Source organism: Suillus subaureus (genome assembly GCF_016647635.1).
Source record: "Suillus subaureus strain MN1 chromosome Unknown BJ212scaffold_78, whole genome shotgun sequence".
Lineage (NCBI taxonomy): Eukaryota > Fungi > Basidiomycota > Agaricomycetes > Boletales > Suillaceae > Suillus > Suillus subaureus.
In genome coordinates, this window is record NW_024538634.1 from 5,059 (window position 1) to 17,408 (window position 12,350).

The 12,350-nt window shown below is 45.1% G+C and overlaps 3 protein-coding genes across 3 annotated transcripts; 1 reads left to right on the forward strand and 2 right to left on the reverse strand.

Annotated features, from left to right (window-relative positions):
- BJ212DRAFT_1304812 (uncharacterized protein) lies at positions 1-1,590 on the reverse strand (the record flags this gene model as incomplete). The annotated part of the gene is made up of 2 exons (XM_041333679.1): positions 1-1,065; positions 1,126-1,590. The coding sequence occupies 2 exons, from the start codon at positions 1,588-1,590 to the stop codon at positions 1-3; spliced, it is 1,530 nt and encodes a 509-aa protein (XP_041186266.1).
- A 786-nt stretch (positions 1,591-2,376) lies between these two features.
- On the forward strand, positions 2,377-2,607 carry BJ212DRAFT_1285837 (uncharacterized protein; the record flags this gene model as incomplete). The annotated part of the gene is made up of 1 exon (XM_041331911.1): positions 2,377-2,607. The coding sequence occupies one exon, from the start codon at positions 2,377-2,379 to the stop codon at positions 2,605-2,607; it is 231 nt and encodes a 76-aa protein (XP_041186267.1).
- A 2,872-nt stretch (positions 2,608-5,479) lies between these two features.
- On the reverse strand, positions 5,480-8,077 carry BJ212DRAFT_1285750 (GMC oxidoreductase-domain-containing protein; the record flags this gene model as incomplete). The annotated part of the gene is made up of 16 exons (XM_041331908.1): positions 5,480-5,560; positions 5,614-5,736; positions 5,789-5,808; positions 5,865-6,088; positions 6,144-6,232; positions 6,281-6,335; positions 6,409-6,546; positions 6,594-6,642; positions 6,696-6,782; positions 6,827-7,053; positions 7,108-7,227; positions 7,285-7,295; positions 7,349-7,528; positions 7,579-7,670; positions 7,718-7,969; positions 8,032-8,077. 16 exons carry the CDS (start codon positions 8,075-8,077, stop codon positions 5,480-5,482), a joined length of 1,794 nt encoding a protein of 597 aa, XP_041186268.1.
- Positions 8,078-12,350: the final 4,273 nt, after the last annotated feature.

Consider the following 12,350-nt stretch of genomic DNA (forward strand, 5'->3'; position numbering starts at 1 on the left):
TCAAAGGCTCTCCTCAGTTGCTAATGTAGTGATATGTTCACAAACTGCAGCGATGAGGTTGATTCCATTCACCTCATCACAGGAGTCATCCACCAGTGTTTTATACTCAGGAAGTATGTGCTTCAGTTCGCATATGATATCCAGTCTCATCTCATGCATTTGTGGTGGTAAGGGGACAAGTAAAGGTTTGGCAGGCATAACAGGGCACAGTAGGTTGTAGTTCATATCTTTCACCAAACAAGTATGATTCTCATGGTCAATGGTGATTTTGTTGTGGTGTAAGAATGGACCACCCAAAAGAAGTGGAGTACAAAGGTTTGGCGCCATGATGGCATGTACAGTGCAGGAAGTATAACAAGAATCAAGAGAAGTACATGCAAGTTTGACATAGTCTAACAAGAGAAATGCTTCCTTCTTATTTCCAGAGAGTGTGATGTTGAATGGTACAGACTTTGGTAGTTTGTGTACACACAGGCCAAGTTTGAGTGTGAGAGACTCATCAATCAGAACTGCAGCAGAACCATCATCGATAAGCACCAAGACATGTATAGGAGATGAAACAGTGGGACCATCCACAAGGCAGTCCCAGTGTAGAAGAGGAGTGGTTAGTGGGGCGACACACTTGTTGCTGTCTGTTCCATCTCCCAATGCCACAGACAGTATTACCACTGCCACTGTGTTCTCTGTATCTACCAACACAATGGTATGAGACATCTTCTTGCCCTTCTTAGTAGTGATGGCTGCTAGTGTGATGGTTTTGTAAGTCACACTGTCTGGGAAGCCTTTGTTGCAAGTAGCTGATGTATGACCTGCAAAGGGTTCTCTACACTTAAAGCAACTGTTGTTATCCCTCAGCAAGGTGCATTCCTCATCAGTGAGGGGTGGTATGCACATGAATGTACCCGTTTTCCTAGTAGTATTACGACCTGCCTTCATGTTGTATTGAGAGGATGATGTCAGCCTCTTGTCTCCATTGCAAGCGCACTCAGCACAGAGTGCAGCTTCCACTGCCTCATTCTGTTTGTTGAGCAGGTGCAGGTGCTTCTTGTCCAACAGCCTGACTTTCTCAATTCAAGGACAAAAATCTTCAATTTCCAAGATCCCCTCAGAACAGTATTTGTTGACCAGATCTGCATGCATGTGTGCTTCAAGGTGATAATGTAGGTCAGTTTCTGAAAGGTGCAATGTGGTGCCATGGAGGAGTGTGTTGAGTGTCTGTACTTCTACAGCCCACTCATTGAATGGTTTGTCGCCTTGGTTCAAGGACAACATCTTATGATGTGTAATGTTCGCCCAGTCCAATGGGAGCCAGTATATGTGGACTTCTGCCATGTAGTCTTCAAAGGTTAGCCTATTTATGCACTCTTGGTCATTGAGGTACAACTCCTGAATGGAAGGTTCCTGCATACCCCACACTACCTTACCCACTTGTTCCTCAGCTGCAACTTCCTTGTGTTTGATGAATTGGCGACATCCCATCTCCCAGTTTTGAAGTACTTCCAGGGTAATGTCTCCAGGTGTCAGGAATGGTGGTTTGGTAGGTGCCGACTGGTCAACATGGGCATTCTTGCTTGTGTTTGAGATTGTCATCTGGCTATATGCACATAGGTGGTCTGAGTTGGAGTCTGAATCTGTGACATGACCATTAGCACGTGAGTACCAGCAGTTATTTTGTTGCATAGATCAAGGCAATGATTCTGTTAACTCCATTAGAGTCAACAGTGGTGTGGACTGTTGTTGCCTGTTATGGCTACACATAGTCAACAGTTGAGCAACAGTTGGTCTGGAATGGTAGTACAACAGTTTGGAAAGGTGTGGTAATGAGAATTGGTATAATGGTAGTGCATTCTAGATACACTTAAAGGACATTTAAAAAAAGTGGAAACTACCCAAGGGTAGAAACACTAAGTTCAAGATCAGACAGCGGTAAATGTGTAGAAGCATATGATTGAACAGGAATAAGAAAAGATACCGGTACATGATCTAGGTGTCCAGTATAAATATGTGTTAGGACAAACAAGGGTAAATAAGGTGCAGTGTCCAATCAGCATGATGTCATATAAGCATAGGCATGCTTACATGTTACTGTAGTGAGCTGGCAAATAGGGACCAAACTGTACATCTGGCACGCTGTACAGCTCTATACAGAACCTAGTGATTTAAAGCTAGTACAGTAACTGAAGTTCAGCTGCCATAGCCAACTTCAGATGTCTCAGCTCGCATCGAGCCGAGATGGAGCTTGAACCTTCTTGACCTCTTGCAATGACCTCACTCCAGTGGCATGTGCCTCATAACCTCAATCTGTGGGAGCAGCACAGGCAAATCATACCAATTATAATTGGAATTATCATTACTATCCACTACCAACTATTTCTCATGTCTCAAGAGTCAAAGCCCAAGAAGGCTCTGAAGGTGATCTGGAATGATGCAGAGACAGATGCCCTTATCACATACCTCCACACAGAACGTTCAAAAATAGGAGACAGCAGGAATTTCAAACCACAGGTTTACAATGACACTGCAACTGCCATCGCAGTGCACTTGACCCTTGGCCCAATAAAGACTGGAGGCCATTGTAAGACCAAATGGCAATCAGTATGCTATTGATCTATCTATCTAGTAACAGCTACTGATCTTGAGATCCCTAGTTGAAGACCATTTACCATGTTATTGAAAACTACTGCCTTCACACATCTGGCACTCACTGGGATAATCAGATCGGAGCTGGTATTGAGGGGAAGGCTGCGAGTGACGTATGGGATGCATATATGGAGAAGAAGGTCAGTTGGTATCACCATCTACAGCTGTTACTTATGCTTGAGTCACTGTAGGCCAACCATGTCATGCATCCTTACAGAAACACTGGATGGACCTATTATGCTCAAGAGATTATGCCAAGTGGCAGTGGCGCTCAAGGTCATGCTGCCTATTGCCCATCTAGGGCTGCAGCACCTGCCCTTGTAGACGACTCATCTGACCAGGGTTCTGCAGCTCACATGGATGCCAATGTTGTTGCTGGGCCTGCAGTGGATGCTCACATGGGTGAACTTGAGGCTGAAGAAGAGGTTGGTTGGGGCCATGTGCTGCATGATAATACTGTGATTGCTGGAAGTTCTGAAGTTGCTGCTGCTCCACTTTCTCTACCTTCTCTCTCTACTAGGACACCGAGCACTGGGAAACAGACCCATTCAGACATGACTGGCACAGATGCACAATCTCTTGCACCTCCTCCATCCACAACATTCACATCAGTATCACAGCAAGAGTCAGAGTCGAAGAAAGCCAAGGTCTCCAGCCATGGTGGTGTTGCACACATCAAACCTCAACCTGAGGCTAGCACTAGTAAGGTCATCAAACCCACAAATGCTGTCACAATGATAGGCATGCAAGGCACCCTCAACCGCCTCACTGATACGTTAGTGACACAGATGGTTGCCACTGACAAGAGCCAGACAACTGATGAGCAAAAGCTCACCATTCATATCCTGCAGGAACAAGATGCTGACCTGTCACTGGAGGATAAAGTGGCACTGATGAATATATTTGTGAGAAGCAATGGAGTTACTAGCTTTTACATTGAAACCACAGATCCCACTTTGCAATGTGCTTTTGTTCACTCTGTCATCCAGCAATTTGCCAGCATGTAGTTCAAGTCTTTCCAAGCATCATATCACGTACAATAAGCACAGTTCTCATTTGTAGTCACTACATGTACAGTACTACAATTCATCATCATTGTCAAGAATGTCATTGTCAATGTCAACTACAGAAAAGTCATCTAAAACACCTCATTCAGCTAAAATTAACTGGTAATCATCCCACATTTTCTGCGTGATATGGTCCTGTAGTACATTCGCATCATTGATGACCTCAAGCCGCCCTGCCACTGGCATGTCAGCAGGCTGCCCTTGATATTCTGGGTTGTCATTGTCAAAATTGATGCATCTCTCAGGAAGAAGGCCTTCCTTGAGATCGTGAGTGCAAATGAAGTTGTGGATAGCGCATAGCGCAGCGGGAATGCATGCTTGAACCTCCATCTTGTACTCAGGTGACAAGAGGAGGATATGAAAGCGCCATTTTAGTATGCCAAATATTCTTTCAATAACGTTCCATGTGGAGGTGTGGCTAAGGTTATATAGTTCCTGTTTATTGGCAGGTCTATTGACCATTAGAATCAAAAACACTACAAAGAAAAATAAAAATGCACCTTATGCTGGCACAGCCCCATTCTGCAAGATGATATCAGACACCACGGTAAGGGACAAGGAGCTCCTTGCAGGACAGGAACCCAGCATCACCAAGGAGATACTTTTGATGGGGAATGTCTAAGTCATCTGAACAAGCCTCCTCCCATAGATGTGCATCTGTCACTGAACCCTCCCAGCCAGTCTCTGTGTGAATAAACTTGAGGTCCCAGTCACAGGCGAACAGACAATTTTGAGATATGAAGCCCTTTTGATTGCAGTAGAATGTATGATCACATGAAGGGGGGGACACATGAATATGGCTGCCATCTATGGCACCAATAGCACCTTTGAAGTAGGGCCAGAACTTTGGGTCATTGCAAATCTTGTCAGGGATGACACTGCCATCCAGAAAGTGTACATGTGTTGAATAAAATGGAGGGGATGCAAAAATAAACAATATTTTGCAAAAGTACCTGATACAATGTCAAGGCTGACTGTTATTGATAGATCCAAGACTTACTTTGAAACTGTATCACTGGATCTTTGGAACCACTCTCCAATGTGTCTGATTGTCAGACCAGTGACACAAGTATATAGAAAAATGGCCAATTGTTCTTCCAGTGAGACATAGTGAGAGTTACCATGACCAAGACCACCAAGCTCCTCAATCAGCTTCTCGAAGACATGTGTATGTATGCTGAGTTCACAGCGGATGCGCTGAGGATGGCCAACAATCAATTCCATCAGCCATTCTTCACCCTTGAGTGCCGATGTGTGATATGGTTCAGGGTCTTTTAGTAATCCAGTTTGTATAAACGATTCAGTTGTAGCAATAATGATACTGATCATGAGGATCACATATCAAGTAAGTCGTTCACGGACCACTGATGCAGCGGATTTTGCCCGATCCAATGGTAGAATGAATCAACTGAGTAACGGGTCAGAAATCAACGGTCTATTGAATGAATGGTTGAGGGGTAATGGAACCATGTTGCGATACACAGTGAGCTCATCACAATCAGTCAATGATGCCGACTGGCACATTGAAACTCAGTCACCGGCTTCCGCCGAGAAAACACATATGAAGTTGGCTACGGCGGCTGAACTTCAGTTACCGTACTAGCTCTTACTGATGTCACTGATAGTTAGCCTGGTTTAATGCAATACAATGACACTATAGCCTGGACTTATAGTACATATTGCCAGGGCCCAGCAGCTGGCGCTCGTTGCATCACAAAAACATCCGCTAAATACGTTGGACTCATAATTAAATACATCTCTGACGATGCACATCAAGTGCAATTGATACCCAAGTCTTCAGCAATGATCATTGCAGCCCGCTCTCCGATGAGAAGTGCCGTCGAATACGTGTTCTGTGTATCATATCGTTAGACCACACATCAATAATCCCCTGTTCAGTACCCACCGTGCCAACGTTCAACGGCACAATGGACATATCTGCGACCTTTAGGTTCGACACGCCGTACACATTTAGCCGAGCGTCGACGACTCCTTGATCTGCCTCCGATTTCATGGCACAAGTCCCAAGCTACATAAACAGAGATCAGATATGAAATTATGAAAGGTTCAGCTGCACACACCGAGTGCCATGCCGTTTGCACTGATGTTCGATTCAGTATTTTACCGTGGCAATGGAGATGGCAAATCAGGACTTACCGATGTCGCGGTGGAACTGACTGATCGCCTCGTCATCTTCGGCAGTGTAGACGATGTCAGGCGCATTCAAGTCCACCGGCCCGGAAGCTTCTCTGCAGGCTGCAGCGCTTCCCTCTGGGAAATCAGGATGGCCAGCAGCGACTTCACCTCGATAGGAAGCCATGCGTCGAAAAACTTCGCGCGTCTTCTTGTATCCGAAGTCAAGAGGAACAATATCGGATGGACTGTGCGGAGTGTCATGGTCACGCAAGTGCCCTAAAATGATGTGCGTCCACTCACTCGTCTAGGAAGCCTGTAGTAAAGTCCATTCCTTCTTTGCCATCCTCCGTCACCTTGACATGAACGCTTCCAATAGACACAGGGTAAAGCTATTGAAGGGATTCAATAAAAAACAAGGGGTAGACGGAGAGCAGTACTGTATAATAACCGGCACTCATGTAGTTGCGAGGAGGAAGGACACTCGAGAGCGGCCTCGAGAGCGGTGGATTATATCTGGCTGTCATAAGCATTGCCATTTCATCAAAGCCAAGCAATATGCACACACCCTGAAGAGGCAGAGAATATTGCAACAACCTTGTCTGGGCGGTCCTGGAAGAACTCCTTCCAGCGTGGTTGAAAAGCTGGATTCATGGCCTTTAATTCCTCGTCATCAGGACGCCACTTGATTTTTGAATCGAGGCCACTGAGATACCAATCAGCACGGCACCGGCAGTGATAACTTGTACCAACTTTTGTGCAATCAATGACTTGCCGCTGCTGTTCCATTGTGCAAGGCTTTCTATATTTGGGTAGTTGTAAGGTGCTGCAATCGTGGCGAGAAAACATGCTCACCCTCTAGGATACTCTCCCCACGCCAGAGGGCGTCCATGGTAACAGCATCGTCGGCAGCCAAGTATGGAACAAGGACGAGATTGTGATCTGACCGTCTTAAGCCAAGCTCTTAGAATAAACTAAAAGCGCACCTTGATAATTTTCTCCGACGCCAGGTAAATCCACTCGTTGCTCGATACCGCACCGCTTGAGGATTGCTTCGGCACCAATCCCAGACCTCTCCAGAATGGTTGGGGAACCGAACGCCCCAGCAGAGACAACAATAAGTTTCGATGCTCTCACAATACTCGACGGCTGATCCGCGTCTGGGCAAGACACCGGGTCGCTGGTGAACTCGACACCTACAGCACGCTTGCCCCTTTCATTTGGAAAAGCCGTCAACAGTTTGCTACGATCCCAGGTGGCAACTTACTCGAAAATGATACGCTTTACACGCTTTCCGTCCCAGACTTGTAAATTTGAGTTGTGAGCTTGGTTGTAGACATAGTGGTGAGCCGCGTCCGAACGCCTTCCGGTTGTCCCATCAATATACCTTTTATATATGAGTCAAACACTTGCATACGAGTAGCTTAGGAGTACAGGAACTCACTTTCGCCATGGCTGAGACAGATCTGGTTAGTGGTCGCAGTTAGGAAAGGAAGATCATAGCGTACACTGTATGTATTGCATGTTTCCAGATCATCGGTGTCATCGGCATACTGCCTCTTGTGATAGGTCGTGCCAACCTGGATGAACTCGTCAGAGATACCCATTTTATACCCACCGGAAGAAACTTTGATAGGTCCGTTATAGCCATGGGTTGAAAGATCGGGCTGCACCTCATATGTCTCCAGCTATAAAGTGAACGTATAAGTAACAGATATACTGAAAACGTATTCGAGACCTTCTTCATGAGGGGAATCAAACTCTCAGATTCCCAACCACTGACTCCCCAATCATCATAGTCCGAAGCAGGTGGACGAGTGTATACCATAGCTGTCTCATTATCAGAATCTTCTTCATCTTGCAAATATGTTACGCACAATTCACACATGAGCCTCCACCAACGCAGCGACCACAAGGAACAATTGGTACACGGCCGTTGAGACGAGGAGATGGATTTCCAATGTTGAATGTGACCGTGGTGCTCGTCGGTAGTTGATTGAAGGGATATTGGGAGGGTTGCACATGAATAGGTTTATTGAGGGTGTGTTGACCCGCTTCCAAAATCAAGATCCTCAACGAGGGATCATATGCAGCTAAGCGACCTGCAACAACACAGGCTGTAGTACCGCCTATACAGAATGATGTGTGAAGAGGCCCGAGGGCAAACCACTACAAGACGTTATTTGCTCACCTCCAGCAAAAACGATATCGAATTCTGACGGGATTGGATGAGACATTAATAAGGAGGGTTACAGGCTTTCAGGCTGTCCCTCACTGCCGCCTCCATCTTATAACATTTGCCAAATCATACGATGAAGACCGTGATAAATGGCGATAATTATAATGACTGAGCCACATCTGCAAAACCACTGAAATGAACGCTTAAGTTACGCGCGTTACGGACGCTTACGAACGCTTACGACGTCACTAGCGAACTCATGCGATTGGTGGAGATGTTGAATGCCAATATTACTCACCATATCTGGTTGATAAAACTCAAGCCCAGTTATCTTCAGTTGATAAGACGCGATTGCTCGGATATGCAATACGGTAGATGTGAATACAATTGCCACATGCTGATCAAGCCACTATCTATACAAATTCAGTACTGAATGCATGATAACTCTCCTTGTCCACAAAGTTATTCAAAAAGAAACGCTTGTAGTGTTCTAAGCAAATTGCAGAGGACACGCCATCGGCCACTGCCTCACCATAAACAGGTATCAGTTCAACTGTATGCATTACATCTACCACTCGTATGACAGCCCCCTCCCTATACTGGTTACTGTTTTGATCCTGCATGTATGTGCACTTCACAGTCCACATAGCAAGTTCAGGACGCTCATCAGTGTTGTGCACTGATGGATATGACGAAGACCGAGTGCAGTAGTTAGTAATATGGTAACGGGAATAGCCGGAACCGGAGAATATTTGTAAGCACAGCACGGAAGAAAGACAAGTCTGAAACATAGACTCACCAGATTGGATACTTAGGATTAGCGTATCGTAGTATATAAACTGTACGATTATTTACATTAGCAGAGAGTTGGAATAATATCTCAAGTCTCACCTTAACTTCTAAAGTCTCATAACCAGAGGTTATGAGCCCTGCCTTGACTATGAACAGTACCATGCTCCCCAGCTCCAGCTCTGCACTCTATAACATACCCCAGCTTGCCGAAGATGGCTCAAACTGGATAATGTATAAACAAAGAGCAAAAACGGTGATTGGTGCCCAAGGTTTGATGCGGTACCTAGATGGTCGAGTAACCAAACCTGTCCCATATGCAACGAACACGAATGGACAAATGGTAAAGCCAGATGGCACTACACTGGCAACAGCTACTGAAATTGAGGAATTAGAGAAGAAAATTGATGAACATTATCAAAAGAACTCACTTGTTAGACAGCACATATTCAGCATGATCTCAGATTGGCTATTGCTGCATGTCCAGAATCTGGATGAAGTCTCAAAGATATGGGAAGAAATACGTACCATACACAAAGGCAAGACCGAACTGGTGCAAATAGATTTGCACCATCGGCTACAGGAAACTCAATGTGAGGAAGGAGGAGATGTGAAAGCACACTTTGGAGAGTTGTACTGACTTTGTGAATCACTAGTGGGGATGGGAGTATCAATTGACGACAAAGATTTTTCAGCCATAATAATGGGATCTCTCCCAGAAACCTATAGGCCCCTACTCTCATCTGTTAATGCTGCAGCTCGAATCTTGCAGAAGCCCCTTACCTCATATGAGCTGGTCAATGTTGTAACCGAAGAGTACAAACATTGACAGCTAAACTGCGGAACATCAAAGAAAGCTGGAAACAGTGCTTTGTCAGCAAAGATGAGTGGAAAGAAGAATTGCACTGGAGATAGCACTAACAAGGACATTATGTGCTACAATTGTGATCGCAAAGGCCATTATAAGGCTGATTGTTGGAGACCTGGAGGTGGAAAGGAAGGTCAGGGACCGAAACAGAGAAAAGGAGGAAGTATGCACAGGCAAGGTGCAAACACAGCAACCAAAGATGAAAGCACAAAGGAATATGCTTTTGCTTCATCAGATATGGTTGCAATAGCAAAGCAACTAGATGTGCCTGTCGAGAAATGCAGGGCAATCATAGATTCCGGTGCTACTTCCCATTTCTGCCCCGATCACTCAAAGTTCTTAACTTTCGCCCCAATTGAAGCACAGAAAATGCATACAGCCGATGGATCTACAATCAATGCTATAGGATGAGGAGATGTCAGCATAGATCTACCACTAGGGGATAAAAGAACAAGCATTACACTCAAGAATGCACTATACACGCTGAAGATGGCCTTCACCCTGATATCAACCAACTGCATTGCAGCAGCAGGATTTTCTATCCTCTTTGAAGATAAACTTTGCAAAATAATGTCACCCACTCCTGAATGAAGGATCATAGCAGCTATTCTGCAAGTAGATGGACTCTATAGCATCATTTCTCGAAATCAGCAATGTGCAAATGTTGCAAGAACCAAATGCACCATATATGAACTCCATAGTGCCCTAGGACACGTCTCACAAACAGCATTACTTGATGCTGTAAAGAGGAATATCATTGGAGGAATAAACCTTGATATTGGTTCAAAACCGGAATATTGTGAAACCTGCACAAAAGCGAAAGCAACCCGTCAGCTGTTTCCTGAAGAATTGAAGACAAGAGCATGTACCTATGGAGATTTGGTCCACACAGACCTATGGGGACCTGTGCAGACTGCAACTATAGGCGGATGTCTGTATTACATCAGTTTCACTGATGATTACAGCAGGGAGATGAAGATAGAATTTTTGAAGAAGAAGAGCGAAGCACTTACTGCATTCAAGCACTATGAGGCTTATGTAACCCATCAACATGGTGCACATCTATGCAAAATCTGTTCGGATCGAGGGGGAGAATACCTTAGTAAAGAGTTTGATGAATATCTTGAAGAGAAGGGAATACAACGTCAACTTATGGTTCATGACTCGCCTCAACAGAACGGCGTAGCAGAACAACTTAATAGGACCCTGGTCAAACATGCATGGGCCATGTTGATCACGAAGGATCTTCCAAAATTCCTATGGGCTGAAGCTATCAATTATGCCACTTGGTTAAAGAATCACTTACCATCTCATGTGATCCCTGGGCACACCTCATATGAATTAATGCATAAGGCTAAACCAAGTTTAGTGGCAGCACATGAATTCGGAGCATGATTGTATGTGCACTCACCGGATAATGGGAAACTTGAAGCTAGGGCTGAAGAGGCATTATTTGTGGGAGTGGATGAAGACAGCAAAGGTTACAGGACATACTGGCCCAGAAAACGATGAGTATATATCAAATGGAACATTAGTTTTGTCCCACCAGGTGTCAGTATCGAGGATGACGTACTGGACAAGGGGGAGTCCAGGCAGACAGTCCCAACAAATAATGTCCAGAACGTCACACCGACAACACAACCCCAAACTCCACCTCGAAGCACACAGCCACTTCCTCCGCCAACAGTGCCAAGAGCCACTCGAGTGCGACCTCCTGCAGGCTACTACAAAGCCTTACATGAGGGGGAGATAGCAGCAGCATCAATCAAGAACTTACCAGATGACAGCCAATCACATTCTTTCACACATCACACTAGCAGCTGTGGAACAAGAACCAACATTGAGAGAAGCGCATAGTGGACCAGATGCGGAGGAATGGCAACAAGCCATAGACTATGAGATAGGTCAATTGGAGAAACTCAGAACATGGGAAATAGTAGACCCACCTAGAGGCGTAAACATAATACCCTGTCATTTTGTCCTAGCAACGAAATGAGGACCTGATGGAGAGAAAGTAAAGCTCTGAGCACACCTAGTAGCAAATGGTCAGCAACAAGAGTATGGAGGCAACTATCAAGAGACATTCACACCTACATCCAAAATGACCACTATATGAACAGTCCTATCAATGGCTGCAAAGAATGATTGGGAAATACACCAGGTAGACATCAAGAGTGCTTACCTCAATGCCATGCTCAGGGACAATATTTACATGTGCGCACCACCCAGATATTTGGAGCCAGAAGACCATGGAAAAGTTTTGAAACTGCTGCAAAGTCTCTACAGACTAAAGCAGGCAGGTTTCAAATGGTCTGAGGAGCTAGAAGAATTCTTCCTCGAAGTGGGATACACGTGTTCACAAGTTGACCGGGCGGTGTATTTCCGGCACCAAGATGAAGAACACACCGTCATAACGGTATCCATCAACGACATGGCAGTCACATCAAAACATCTGAAACACATCCTTAACTTCAAAGATCAGCTTTGAAAATGCTTTGAAATCACAGATATAGGAGAACTCACTTGGTTGCTGGGACTCAAGGTAGAAAGGGACCAAAAGGAGCGAATGATCACACTATCCCAAGAGGTGTACATTAACACCATTGTCAAACATTTCTGTCTTGAAGGAGCCAAACCAGCCCAGACACCAATGGAAACAGGTGTAAGCCTAGGA